General features: G+C 37.3%; 1 protein-coding gene across 1 annotated transcript in view; it reads left to right on the top strand.

The window, feature by feature from the left end:
* VPS8 (VPS8 subunit of CORVET complex) overlaps positions 1 to 15,476 on the top strand; it is a 259,051-nt gene that overhangs the window by 190,866 nt on the left and 52,709 nt on the right. Inside the window, exons 42-44 of the mRNA XM_077754439.1 lie at positions 118 to 198; positions 1,816 to 1,985; positions 4,208 to 4,373. Of these exons, the coding sequence (XP_077610565.1) occupies positions 118 to 198; positions 1,816 to 1,985; positions 4,208 to 4,373 (417 nt within the window). The remainder of the gene's footprint in view (positions 1 to 117; positions 199 to 1,815; positions 1,986 to 4,207; positions 4,374 to 15,476) is intronic.

The raw sequence follows: 15,476 nt of genomic DNA, 5'->3' as shown, positions 1-15,476 counted from the left end.
TATTTAGTGACTGTAGAAAAGTACTTGAGTATTTGGCTTTTTTAGATAACTTCTATATTAAAGTAATTTTAAAATAGGAAGAACAAAATTACATTTTTGCAACTTTTTTCTAATTAGGATCCAGTTTATGGAAAAGGAAAACTTGGAGAAATCCAGGGACTTATTCTGGGAATGTTGGATACCTTTAACTATGAGCAAGTAAGCTTTCTATTTCTGAGACTGGCCTAAGGTAAAAAGAAGCTATTTCGTTTTTCTTTGCACCTATGCTTTTTCTTTAAAAATTCCCGTCTATTTAATGGGAGTTTGGTAGATTCAATTGTATGCTTTTTAAAAACTTTTAAATCACTTCACCTTAATTATTATGTACACACACACACACACACACACAGATATTCTAGAATGTGGAAATGAATCAAATTTGGACTCCTTCATTAGCAGTGGAACAGTTCTTTTTTTCTAAATGAAAAGTCTGAGAAACTTTCTGGAAATATAATTGAATGCAAGGATATAAACCTTGAAAAGGAAGAGTCAGCATGAGTATAGAAGATTGCAAAATAAAATTAAATGAGTTTTCTTTTAAACGTTCTGAAGCAGATAATTGCCACTAACCAAAAATGGTCATTAGTCTTCATTTAACTCAAAACTGCCTATAGCATTAATTATCAGTAGGAGCCAGCATGGTATACAGATTTTTTTCTTAGTGTACTTCAAAGTGACTCATGAAGCCACCTAGGAAAAGCACCATTTAGATATGGTAGATATAATATCTGCTTTTTTAATACTCTGAGAGAAGAAAAAGAAAAATTGGGGGTGACAGAGCTTGTCTTAGGGTGATTAAGAACTACGGTTTTGCCAAGCATAGCCCAGTGAAACACATCTCTGCAGGCCTGGACTCCATGTTGACAGAAGGGAAGCTGAGTACAAGGCCGAAAATGATTGCAAACTTGGTAAGAGGAGGAAAAGATGGGGTTGATTGGAAAGAATTACAGCAGTAAGACTGTTAGACCTAATAATTCTCCATTACAGGTAAAATTAAAGGACGAGGCTATTACAGCAAGGAGGATGGGCAGTATGTCTTCCCCTTTGGGACTGACAGAAAAGAACCCAACTGCACATCTGAATGTCAGATACAAATGTTGAGAATTAGATAGAGTATGTAAACAATATAAGCACACAGTCTAAAAATGACTTAATGTGATAGCTATGAAAATGTCTTTATGTGACTTACTGACAGATGTCACAGTCTAAAGTAGATTCAAATGACTTATAAGTGCTGATCAGAAAAATGTGATCTCTCTGCCCAAGGGAGATGAAAGCTGAGTAACGGCCATTAGCTTTTTCAGTGAAAGGTTATTTGAAATATCACCACAGATGCAGTTTCTATTAAAAAAAAAAAAAAAAAAAAAAAAACCAGAGAGTTTTGGTTGGTTGTTGTAACCCTTTGAGCCATTCAGAGGGAACTTCTTAGAGAAATGTAATTAAAAAATAGGTTTGAATTTATGTAGTCAGTACTGAATTAAGTTACAGAATGGCAGAGCACACATTTCTCAGTGGAAACTAATGACAGCCTTTTAATGAGTATTTTGAGACTCTCGATGTATGTCTTTGTCATTACTTGCACATTAAAGTTAACCACTTAAGTTTGGGAGTATTTGGGGTTTGTTTTATCAATGTTATGCCTTCATAGTGTATTCTAATTTCTGTTGTTGGTGGTCAGAAACCAAACAAGTGCTGTTTCTCATTCACCGCCTCTGGTCTCTTTCACTTAATATGAACCATTTTTGTGTGTTTGGTTTCTGTTTTGGTCTTTCCTAGACTCTGCTGGAAACAACTACTAGCCTTCTAAACCAAGATCTCCATTGGTCATTGTGTAACCTGAGAGCTTCAGTCACCAGAGGACTGAATCCCAAGCAGGATTATTGCTCCATATGTTTGCAGCAGTATAAGAGACGCCAAGAAATGGCAGATGAAATCATTGTCTTTAGGTAAGCAAGGGAAGGAAATGTTACACTTATGGTATGTGACATGTATGGTATTACCAGGCATACATATATCCATGTATATATGGATATATAGCCCTAGTCAGTCTTTCTAGCAGTGAACAAAACAGGGCTAAGTTCCCACCCTCATAGACCTTACATTCTGCTTAGGGGTTTGGAGAATATATGGGGTAGAGGCAATATAAGATGGACTCTGGAACCACACTTTTTTTGAGTTCAAATCTTATTTTTGCCATTTATTAGCCGTGAGACTTTGAACATGTTATTTAATCTCTTTACATCTTAGTTTCCTCATCTGTAAATTGAGGTGATAATAGTATTTTTTTCTTAGGGTATTGTGAAGATTAAATGAGATAAATGTAATTGTGTTAACGTAGTGAGCACTATATAAGTGTTATAACTTCTATTAGTATAGACGTGGGAAGGTTAATAGACTCGGTGGTTGGAAGGGGAAGAAGCTCTCATCACACAAAGAGCCCACTCATTCAACAAATACTTAGCTCATATTATACACCTGGCAGCATTCACAGGAATAAGGTACATCATGAATAGAACAAAGGATCTGTTTTTATGGAGTTTACATTCTAGTGGCAGGGGCAGACAGAAAAGCAAAATGCCTGATGGTGACTACGGTGGAAAAAAATAAAACCTGTTGAGAACAGTGTTTGGGGGTGAAAGATATTTTATACAGAGTAATCTGGGAAGGCATCACTGTTAAGGTGACTTAATAACAGACAATTTAAAAGTTAATAAAAATGTAATAATTACCATGAATAAAACAAAATACAGTGTAAAGGAATGTTGAGAGCTACTAATTTCTAAAGAGTAACTAGGAAAAGTCTCACTAGTTTAATGACATTTGAGTGGAGACCTAAGGGGAGTGGCCATGCAGTCTCGGGGGGGTGCCCTAGGCAGAGGAATAGCAAGTGCAGAAGCCATGAGGCTAGAGCACGGTCTCATACTTGGAGAGTAATGAGTGAGTAGGCTCATGTTGGCCAAGCAGAGTGAAGGAAAGGGAAGATGATAAGAATTGACTTCAGAGGAAGAACAGAGCCCAAATTATATAGCAACTGGGTCATTATAAAGAGTTAAACTTTTACTCTGAGATGAGAAGCCATTGGATGGTTTTGAGGATAGGTTTGACGTCTGGCCTATGTCTTAAGAATCTCTTTACTGTGTTGAGAATGGACTACAGAAGTTCAAGGGTTAAAGCAGGGAAACCAGGTAGGTTATTGCAGTAATCCAAGTGAGAGATAGCCTAAGATGGTAGTAATGAAGTAAGAAGTGGTAGGATTCTGGACATGTTTTAAAGGTGGAGCTGATAAGATTTGTTTATAGATTGAATGTGAGGTGTGGAAGAATGAGAACAGTCAAGGATGATGCCACACTTTTTGGCCTGAGATATTGGAAGAATTGAGTTGTGATGTTGAGATGTGAAAGGTTGGATGAGAGCAGTGCAGTGGGGGTCGAGCAGGGCGAAATTAAGAATTTGGTTTGACACATGTTAAAGTGAAGATGCTTGTAAGGTATCCCATCCTCATGTAGGTGGTGTTTGAAAGCTGTGGAACTGGAAGTAATCACAGAAGGAGCAAGCTTAGCTATAGAAGAAAGAGTAGAGAAAGACTATAAAGATTATAGAAAAGAGTTGACTTCTGAGGTAGTCCACCATTTCAGGCTGGAGAGATGAGGAATCAGTAAAGATGACAGTTATTCAACACTCAACTTCAGGGAGACTCAGTTAGTAATCAACAGGGAGCTTCTTACGAATAGTGTAAGAATTACTGTAGCCCTGACAGTTTTGTATTAATCAAATCACAACTGTTGCCTTGGATTTGATGAGGCAGACCATGTTGTTTTCAAGCTACTTAAATCATTACGATTTTCCCCAATTGCATTTTTTTCATACTGTCTAAAAACATTTCATAGTTTGAGAAATGAAGAGACGTTCAGGTCGTCTCTCGCATGGTTTGTAGTCAAGACAACTGTAGTTCTGTTCCTACTCCCAGCGTAGGTGTGCAAATATGTAAGTTTGGATTTTAAAAAATAGAGAACAGCAACAAGTAAACTTCTTTTCTTCTTAACTATACAACAGTCAGTGTATTACAACTTACAGAAATCTTTATCGCTTATAAATACACTTTAGCATAGCACATGTTTATGGATTTTGTGTTAAGGAAAAGTGCAAATTACTTGCCTTTATTTTGCAGCTGTGGCCATTTGTATCACTCATTCTGTCTGCAAAACAAAGAGTGCACCATAGAAACTGAGGGGCAGACAAGATGGACGTGCTACAAATGCAGCTCAAGTAACAAAGTAGGGAAATTAAGTGAAAATTCATCTGAAATTAAAAAAGGAAAGACAGCCTCATCACAGGTAAGACTTGTTTTCATGGCAGATGGAGACAGTCTTTTCGTACCAGGATCTTTCAGGCCTGGCCTCATTTTTCTTGTAGTCCTCAATAAATTTACCTCATTGGTATCTAGTGTATGACATCTTCTCTTCAGTCCTGTTTAGCATTTGAAGAACTTCTCCTCCTCGTCCCACACTGAAAATAGGGATTTAAGACATTTTAAAGGCAGAAGACACTTTCTGCTCTTAAAAAGCTTAAGATCTAGTTGGACGGGGGGATGTCCATACATGAGCCTGCCTAAGATCCTTTGACAAAGTAAGAAGTCCACAAGTACTGGTGACTACCTGTGTGCTGAAGGGTGCAGACCTGCCACTCTTCAGTGGGACCAGTGGACAAGCTAAGTACACACGTGCTCTGCGCATGGCTCTCTCAGCTGGGTAACTTTCTTCAAAGAACTTGATGCGGTAGTGTTCATTTGAGAATTTGTCCTTGCCTTTGGAGTCCAACTGATGGACTAGATACAACTTTTGTTCCTCTGACAACCTTTCTCTTCTTGAGCAGGCAGTGGTGTAGTTGAACTCTACTGCTTGATAACTTTTGGGAGAACAGAACTGGACAACACGAGGTGCCCAGTGTGGAGGAGGAGCAGTTGCTAAGACTAGGACTTGATCATTATTCTAGTCTCAATTTATTTCCTCTTCAGAGTGAGAAGAGGTGTCACGTTTGCCATGTCTTGCTCCTTCCTCTATGCCCCCACCCTGTAGTTGGCCTTAACATCACTTAGTGTAAAGTGGAACCTGCTGATCTTCTCTCTTTATTCTCTCAGCTTTCAGTGTTGTGTCAGAGATAGACCGAGACAAAACCTTGGCCTAGCTTCTCCCAGATAACAGTTCAGAGTTTTTATACTCTGGTGGTAGACATTCATTTATATTCATCAAATGTGTACAGAATAGTGTGGCAGGCACGGTGCTAAATGCTGGGGGTATAGTGGTAGACATTTGTCTCATGGAGTATACAATCAATGAAGTTACAAACAGATTTTGAATAAGTAGTCTCAAGTTCTTTCTGGCACCAAAAAGTGTATCTTTTCCAGCACCAGGTCTGTCACTAATTCTGTCAGTACTCTGGACACCAGCTGGGTGTCCAGTAATTCAGTTCTGATACTACCTACCAGGAGTTAGCGTCAGATTCCACAGGTTTAAGGGTTCATTCACATGAGACGGCCCTTACTTCAAACATCAGTTGCAGGTGGAATGTCCCATTACCTACCCTTCTGTCTGACTTGGCAGACTCAGAGGTTCCCATGATCAATCCCCCTGCAGTTTGATGATACACTGGAGCAACTCCTGGAACTTGGGAAAATGCTTTATATGTGCCTGTTGAGTGGAGGATCCAACTCAGGAACAAACCAATGGAAAAAATGAGCAGAGCAAGGTGTCGGGGGAGAAGGGTGCTCCCTTGTCCTCTCCCAGCACACTGCCTTCCCAGTACTTCAATGTGTTCACCAACTCAGAAGCTCCTCGAACCTGGCTGTTTGAGGGCTTCTGTGGAGGTTTTATTATGTAACCATGATTGAATAAATCATCAGTCATTGGTTATTATACTCCATCTCTAGCCCCTCTCCCCTCCCTAGAAGTTGGGGATGAGGGGCAAGCAGGGGAGGGTAGAGCCTCTAAGCATGACCTGATCTTTGTCATGACGAGCCCCCTACCTGAAGTAATCTAGAGGTCCCCAGCTACCAGTCATCTTATTAGCATACAGAAGGCACTTTTAATCACTCAGGAGATTCCAAGAGTTTAAGGAGCTATGTACCAGAAACTAGGGACAGAAACCAAATATGTTTCTTTTTATTATGCCACAAGTACTTGCAGATGAACTATGCTGTAAGAGCAGGCAATGAGTGGGACTTGGTTGACATGAGAAATCATGGAAGGCTTCCTGGAAGTGCTATGTTAACTTCTCCTGAAGGAAAAAGAGAAATAAGCTAGACAAGTTTAGGTGCATTGGTAGATAGGAGGGATGCTCCAGACTGAGGGAACCATATAGATAAAACAGACATAGCTTCTCTGCTGTGAAGCTAAACATTGAGCATGACCGGATCAAGAATGTGAAAAAGTGAGTGATATGAGGTGAGGCTGCTGTAGTAAACAGGGACCACATTAATTACTTTGATGTTTGTGCTAAAGAAACAGGATATTAAGGGGTTTTAAGGAAGGAATAATATCTTATCAGAATAGCATTTTTTTTTCAGAGCAGTATTTTTAGAATACTAACTGCAGTGTAGAAAATGAAAGGGAAACAAGAACAGATGTAGGGAGACCCAAGAATATTGAAGTAATTTAGAGGAAAGAAGTGGTAACTTATACTAGAATGATAGAAGTTGGGATGGAGAAAATAGTACGGATTTGAGATGTGTTTGAGATGCACAAAGACGTCATAATAGTTAAGATGGTCCTTGCTTACGTGACCAGCTGCATCTCATCCCACTCTATTTTCCCCTCTTATCCAGTCACGCTCAACTTCTGGTTCCATGCTCTCTTCTGGTTTACAGCAGAGATGCTATGTTAGAGAGGTAGAATTATCAGGAGTTTATGATAAAATTGTTGGATGGAGCAAGTAAGACACAGGGAGGAGTCAAAAATCGTACCCAGATTTCTTATTTGAACAACTGGTGGATGATGATACCATTTACAGAGGTGGAAAGCAATAAACAACAGACTTGGGAATAAGAGAATTCATTGTTGAATTTAGAGACTTTGGCAGAACATTACAAGTAAAGATGTTCAGTATGGTTTCCAGATTGAAAATTTCATTAACTAGTCATCCAAAATGCTTCTTTGTTTGCCCTGAGGGAAGGAAAGACAGATCTTCTGATTTCCTGAGTGTTTCCAAGCTGAATCCAAATGCAGATGAGGGAACCTTTTTTATGCAAATACTTAAGTAACATCTTGGGGCACTTCAGGTTTTTTTTTCCTCTTTCAGTTTTATCCTGCTCCTAAACCAGCTTGTGATTATATGCATATGATTTTTTGGATATTACTCATTAATATCTTTCCAGATAGTCCTCAGCAGCTAAAATAGACCTTTTTTTCCCTTTTTAAAGTTATATTTTAAGCATGTTATTACGCATTTTAATACATAATTTACAAACAGTAAATTTAACTTCTGCGAGTTTTGACAGCCACATTTACAATCAAGATATAGAGCAATGTTATCACCTACTCTCAAAAGTCCCCTATATCTCTTTATAGTCAGTCTTTCCCCCTACCCTCAATTAACTGATCCATTTTGAGTTAATTTTTAATAGGGTACAAGATAAGGATTGAAGTTTGTTTTTTTTTTTTTTTTGCATTGAATTGCCTTGGTACCTTAGTCAAAAATCAATTGACTATGTATGTGCAGGTCTGTTTCTTGACTTTCTGTTCTTTCATTGACCTATTCTTTCTCCAATACTGTAGTTTTATAGTAAATCTGACTATCAGGTATTTTGAGTTCTCCAAGTGTGTTGTTGTTACTAACATTTGGCTGTTCTAATCCCTTTGCTTTTCCATATAAATTTTAAAATCAGCTTGTCAATTTCTAAAAAAAAGTGCTGGAATTTTATTGGGATTGTGTTGGATCTGTTGATTGATCAGTTTGGGGAGAGTTGATCTCTTAACAGTAATCAGTCTTCCAACCCATTAACATGGTATATCTATCAGTTTATTTTGATCTTCTTTGATTTATTTCACCAATGTTTTATAGCTTTTGGCATGTAAATCTTGCATGTTTTGTTTCTAAGATTTATTTCTAAGTGTGTAATGTATTTTGATATATACTTTACAGTTTTATATTTCAATTTCTAATTGCTCATTGCTAGGATATGGAAATACAACTTCTTTTCATATATTGATCTTGTATTCAGTGACCTTACAAAGTTTACTTGTTAGTACTAATATTTTTCTCATAGGTTCTTTGGTATTTAACTAAGTAGATAATCACATCATATATAAATGAAGACTTTTATTTCTTTGTTTCCAGTCTTAGGCCTTTCATTTCTTTTCCTTGCCTTATTACACTGGCCTCCAGTACAGTGTTGAATAGGAATGATAAGAATAGACTTGTTTGCCTTGTTACTGATCTTAGGAGGAAAGTATTCAATTTTTCATGATTAAATTTAATGTTAACCACAGACATTTTTGTGTGTAACCTTTATATCATGTTTTAGGAAGTTATTTTGTATTCCAGGTTTTGCTGAGAATTTTTTCCTAAATAGGTGTCGAATTCTGAAGCCATTTTTGCTACATTAGCTGCCTTGTACCAACATCCCCACACCTCATGCAGTGAAGAAAGATAGTAATCTATTTCATTGACTTTCCTCCTGCCTTCTCTCAGAACATCTAGAAAAGGTAAATTATCTTGAAGTTGGACCTACATGTCAAAGGCACCTTTACTTCTAAGGCTCTATGAGGTCATCCCATTCTAGAAAGAAAGAGAGATGATTCAATTTTTTCATTGTTTAGGAAACTCCAGTCAGATTACTAGTCAGATCCTCTTGAAAATCTTTGTTTGGGGCTCCTGGGTGGCTCAGTTAGTTAAGCATCTGACTCTTGGTTTCAGCTTGGGTCGTAATTTCACGATTTTGTGAGTTCGAGCCCCACATCAGGCTCTGTGCTAACAGTGGACGGCCTATGTGGGATACTCTCTCTCTGCCCCTCCCCAACTCACGTTATCTGTCTCTCTCAAAATAAATAAATAAACTTTAAAAAAATGGAAAAAAATCTTTGATACTTTTCCTAATAATGAAACAATGATTTTCAAATCATATGAAGCAGTAGTTCTAGAGTAAGAACTATTTGGGATTTCTTAAATTTTCTTCAAGCTGTCTATGTTACTGAGATACTGTAAAAAGATCTAGTGGATTGGTAACACAAGAAAGAAAGAGAAAATTAAATTTATCAAATATATGCTGAAGATGTGTTTATGCTAGTTTTCACAATTTTACGAGGGTGATATATTCCCTATTTTACAGGAACTGGGTGTAGCTCAGAGAAGGGAGGCCAATATTAGAACTCAACGTTTTATAGGACCATTATCACCCCTAATTTTTCTACCTCCAGCCTGTTCTATTTTTAGCATTCTGACTTTATTGAAACCTGATAAAGCTCATTTTTAAAATACATCCATACCATATTGGCTGTGCTAATTAAAGATTTCTTACCATGTGTGAGCCTTTCCATTTTTAATTATAAGAAAATTTAAAATGAAAATACTAATTCTGAATATGATGGCTTTTATTAAATTTTATCTTATGAAAGTTGTACTTTGTGCTTTTGATTTCCTTTGAAAAATTTATCAGCCCCGGTCATTAAGTTCCTAGCTAGTGCATGGAGGATCACAGAGGCGGGGGCCCAGTGACTCCAAAATCAATCTGAAATTGCCAGTCAGCTTCCACTTGTTACTCTCTACTCCCAGGAGATACTGAATGCATCTGAACCTTTTCACTCCCTCTCTAATATGATTCTTCAGTCAAATTGCTTTTTGTTTCATTCTTTTCTAAGACTTAGGATAATTGTTTCCTTGGTCATTTTCTAACTCTCGCTCAACAAGATGGAACAGTTACCCTGAAAACTGGTTTTGGTGGATAAAGCCTGTCTTCTTGCTGCCTCTTACCTCATGTCTGTTTTGCACAACTGGTCAGTATGCATAAGCAATAACTCTGACATACTAGTTGCCTCCAAACTGGTCAGCACAGGCATGAGGGAAGCTATTTCCCCAGAAAGCCTGCTCTTCTCTGGAATAACTACTTTTATTCTTGATAAGCCAGAAAAATGACTCAGTTTTTCCTTCCATATCTCCATCATTGCCTCAGATTTACAACAGCTCAATCTGAAGTGTTTAGGTCCACAAATAAACCTTGTAAGTCTGTCTGATTCACTATTTCATTTTCTGTATGTATTACCCACAGATGACATACATTGGAGAATTAATTTCAACTGAAATACTTATCATTCTACTATATTTTCCTCAACAAATGTCATTTCTATATAAGGTAATAGTTTTCTTGGGTTCTTAGATTTTCTTTGCTTATTCCTTTATTAAACTTATAGTAGCAGAAAACCATCTTCATTGGCACTGATGAGCAGTAGAAGAAGTTAACTTGATATTCATTTTAAAAATAATTCTTGATCAACAGGCAACATGCTATAAATTCAAAGAAACATAATTGAAGATTCACTAGATTGAATGCTTAGAAATCTTGAGAGCTGGTAGTAAGCTAACACATTTTATGTGCCAGGAACATTTAAAGACTCATTAGCAAGTTTTATAATGTATTTCTTGATAACTTTTCAGAGTTGGATAAATTATCTCTTATTGGTAGAGAGGCAGGTACATTAGTCAAATATCAGAGGTGGTTTTTTTTTTAATTTTTTTAAATAAGAGGTAAATACATGAGGAGAAGAGAATTGGAAATAAACCTATAACTGCCTACTCATACTTTAATCATCAGAACAGGAAAGAATTAAATGAAATAAACTGATACTTTTCTTGGTACTTGGAGTTGGTTTTATTTTTTCATTTTTAGAGTTGTCTAAGAAAATGTTTTGTCTTTTGGGGTAAATTTATAAATAATGTCAGAGGGGAGTATTTACAGCTTCCAAGAAATTACTCAGTATGTGACATTTATTTGGGCTCACTGGTCATAATTTTATTGTCCATTGCTTATTTAATTTGGATTCCCACTATAAATTGAAGATTTGGTTTACCGGCTGTTTAATGAAATCAAACATGGTATTAATGCCCTGTGTTCGTCTGTCCATTTTTAAAGAGTGTCAATTCCCCATTATAAACATTAGATTCCAATTAAATGCTAAACAACGAAATTTCAGTATTTGGTGATAGCAGCATTTCTCAAAAGAATATCCTGTAACTTAAATTTACAAGTTAAATGCGAGCTAATATATATTAGATGTGCAGAGAGGTGATAAATGAACCTTTTTGAGGAGATTTTTGACCATTTTCCAATAATCTTGTTATTATACCCTAGTATTAAGTGATTCATTACTTCAGGCAGTATTTAACATATGCCTACTTTGGGCCAAATGCTATATTTTCGGGACTAAGTATACATTACTGAACAACAACAACAATAAATCCTGAAAAATACATTTCCTACCATTATGTAGCTTACCATATAGGAAGACAGCTAGACAATAAATTGTAAGCATACTATAATCAAATGTGTCATTCCAAATTGTGATAGGTCATAAGTGTTATTGGGAAAGAATAGAATGTTATGGGAAGAATAGCATGAGGGAAACCTACTTTGGAGGGTGGTCAGAGAATATGCATCAGCAGAGGTGATATTTAAGCTAAGATCTGAAGGATAGGAAAGTACCATCCATGTGAAGAATATTACAAGCAAGAGAATAGCAAGCACAGAGGAACTGAGGAGAGGGTTGACTTGTTCAAGGAACTGAAAAAAGATCAGTGGGTGAAACATAGAAACTAAAAGGGAGTGTGGCAAGGAATGAGGTTGAAGAGGTAGGCAGAGCCATGTCCTGAATGAATAGCCTGGAAGATCTGGTAAAGAGTTTACTTTTTATTCTTAAGAGGTAGGAAACATTGAAAGGTTTGAAACAGAGGACACATGTAATCTGTTGACTGTGATTGTGGAAAATGGAGAGACAGCCACTTCTCTGTGAGCACCTCTGTTGTCACTGCTGCCAGGGTGGTTAGCAGTCAGATGCTTAAAGCCCTGGATGTTTGCACCCTTTGCTTTGATCCAGAAAAGGCTTGTGTCCAGGAGACCAGAGGATAACAATAGTACCCAGAAAGTGTTTCCAGTCTTTATGTAGAAGTAAAGCTTTGATGGGAATGTGGGCAAATGACATTTAAAAATTACATTGTTCAATGAAATGTGAAAAAATGTTCATCATTATTACAAGTGATCAAAGAAATACANAACTATCTTTTCCCATTCCGTTGGTTGCCTATTAATTTTCTGGGTTGTTTCCTTGGCTGTGCAGAAGCTTTTTTAAACTTCTTAAACTGGCTAATTTTTAAAAATACACAAGCTGTCATATGTTTCAAAATATGCACTTATACTGTTAAGGACGTGAAGAGGCAGACACTTTTTTAATCATTGCTAGTGGGAATGCCTGTTTGTACAAGGACACAATCCCTTATTCAGATCCTTTGACCAGATAGGTTTCAGAGTTGAGAACGTTTTTGATTTAAAAGGTAATAGAGGGACTTCAGTTTCTGACAGGATGCAATTGGAGTTCTTGAGGGGGAATCAGACATCTATAAAACAGTGTTTCTCCAGACATGAGACATCAAGCAGTGAAGGAGTGTGGCTCCTGACAGAAGAGAAACAGATGATATAAGCCCTAGGATCATCCTTAGTGTACAGCTAGCAGAAAGTTTAGCCATGGCACAGGGAGGAGGAAACCGAGGCGGAGCTCACCAGTGTCTCTGAGTTGAGGAGGCAAGAGCTGGAGTCCAGGGAAGGCAAAGTGGCTTGAGGTTGCAGAACAGAGTACAAACAGGAAAGAGCTGCACAGAGAAAAGGCTCCAGAGACCTGCAGAAGATGACCTTCAGTATTAAGATGACTACTGTCCCCTCGTGTGTGAGGAAACCGTACACTCAAGGCCTGAAGAAGAACCACACAAATGGATTAGAGGTTGCAGTGCCCCCAGATTCACGTAGAGCCAGGAATAATGCCAGCCTGGGACACTGCATCCTTCACAGGGCAGCACTGTGAACTAAGTCATGTCTTGACCGTAGTATTGAGGGAAAAGTTAGCCCTAGACTAACTACTACTTTGATTCCACCTCACAAAGCTTAAATCCTATAAAAAGAGCAAATTATTTCCAAGTGTTTTTTTTTTTAGGCGTTTTTTGTTCTTTTTTTTTTTTTTAGTTATCTGTATACCCAACATGGGGCTTGAACTCATGACCCCGAGATGGAGTCACATCCTCTCTGGCTGGGCTAGACACATTCTCCAAATTATTTCCAAGTATTTTAACCATATCCCAGGACAAAGTTCAGGAATATGGTAGGGATTACAAAAATATTTTATCCAATAAGGTAAAATTCACAATGTCTGACATTTGATCAAAAATTATCAGGTATGCAAGAAAGCTGGAAAAATCCCAAGTCATATAGAGGAGAAAAAAAATCAACTGTATGACATTCTGAAGAAGGTAAAGCTGTGGAGGCAGTAAAAACATCAGTGGTTGCCAGGGGCTAGTGGGGCAGGGGAATGAATAAATGGAACACAAAAGACTTCAGGGCAGTGAAGATGCTCTGTGTAATATTATAATAGTGGACATATGTCATTACAGATTTGTCCAAATGTGAACCCTAATGTAAACTATGGACTCTGGCTGATAATGATGTGTCAGTCTAATATGTCATTAGTTGTAACAAATGTACCGCTCTGATAGAAGATGTTGATGATGGGAAAAGCTGTGCAGGTGTGGGTACATGGGATGTACACAGTATTTCTGTACCTTCCTCTCAATTTTGATGAGAATCTGAAACTGCTCTAAATAATTGTCTTTAAAAAAAAGCAGTCCTTAGAGCGCATGGATGGCTTAGTCGGTTGAATGTCTGCCTCTTGATTTTGGCTCAGGTCATGATCTCAGCATCATGGGATCAGGTCCTGCGTCGGGCTCCGTGCTGAGCATGAACCCCTGCTTAAGATGCTCTCTCTCTCCCTCTGCCCTTCTCCCCCTCTCACGTTTTCTCTCTCTATCTCTCAAATTAAAAAACAAAACAGTCCATTCAAACAGACCCAGAAATGGCACAAATGATAGAATTGGTTAAACGAGAACATTAAAACACTTATTATAATTGTTTCCATTTGTTCAAGATGCTATAGGAGAGACTGGAACTGTTCGATAGAATTATGGAAATTACGAAGAGTCAATAAAACATCTAAAGATTGAAACTACAATGTCTGAGCTGCAGAGCACACTGAATGGGATTAATAGCATAATGGACGTACCAGAAGAAATGATTAGTGAACTTGAATACATAGTAACAGAAATTATCCCAAGTCAAACAGAAAAGAAATGAATAAAGCAGCAGTGAACTGTGGAACAACTTCAGGCACCAAAACACAACACGTGTAATTGAAGTCCTGGAGGAAATAGGGGCAGGAATCATACAGGAAGAGTATTTAAAGAAATGTAATACAGAGTTCCAATTCTAGTAATGGCAGGGGTTACCCGTATTGGACAGCCTTTCTGCCAAACAGCTCTAAGCTCTAAACAAAATATGAAGAAACATTTAGAAAGCAAGCAGAAGTTTCTGATGGCTAACTTGTCACACACACACACACAAAAGACAATAAAATAGTATCTTTGAAGTGCTAAAAGAAAGGTAATACAGTATATATATATTGTATATTATGTAACATTCCCAATAGGGTCTAGGACAGCATCCCATAATCAAACACTTATGTGGGAAAAACAAAGAGTTTAAATAGCCTTACTTCATTTCAGGTTGGATTTTGCTTTCAGTGCCAAAACTTTTATTAAAAAATCTTTTTTGTTTCAGAGTTTTTAGATTTCAGAATTCTAGGAAATAGGTTTGTGGATCCATCTTCCTTGTCAGGAGAAAAATTGGCAGTATGTATTTTTAAATGTCTATGCCCTTTGAAGCAGGAACTTAGTAAATATATATGCAGTGGAAATAACACATCAAGAATATGTGTCAAGATGTTTATGACAGCATTTTTTTAATTAAAAAATTTTGAAAGCAAACCAGTAGCCTCCAAATGGTTGGTGAAGTTAGTCACAGCATATCTATACAGTGAATGGACTGCTTCATAGAAAAATCATGTTGTAGAAGAATACTGATATGGTGAAAAAGACATTTCCAACATGTAACATGAAAAGATCACAAAACAGTATGATTCTGAATGTTAATAGTAGTTACTGCTATGTGATTAGATTGTGATTTTTATTTTCTTTGTTTTGTTCTTTTGTATTTCTAAATTTCTTTTAGTGAACATGTATTCCTTTAGTACTAAGAAAAACCAGGGCTTGTTTAACAAAGTGATAAAGAAGGTATTCCGGTTGGTATTAAACTTCAGATCAGGGGCACCTGGGTGGCTTAGTCGGTTAAGTGTCCT

This window comes from Crocuta crocuta, unplaced genomic scaffold (genome assembly GCF_008692635.1).
Source record: "Crocuta crocuta isolate KB4526 unplaced genomic scaffold, BGI_CrCroc_1.0 scaffold70, whole genome shotgun sequence".
Lineage (NCBI taxonomy): Eukaryota > Metazoa > Chordata > Mammalia > Carnivora > Hyaenidae > Crocuta > Crocuta crocuta.
Note: the sequence above shows the minus strand (reverse complement) of the source record. Positions and strands in the feature narration are given on the sequence as shown.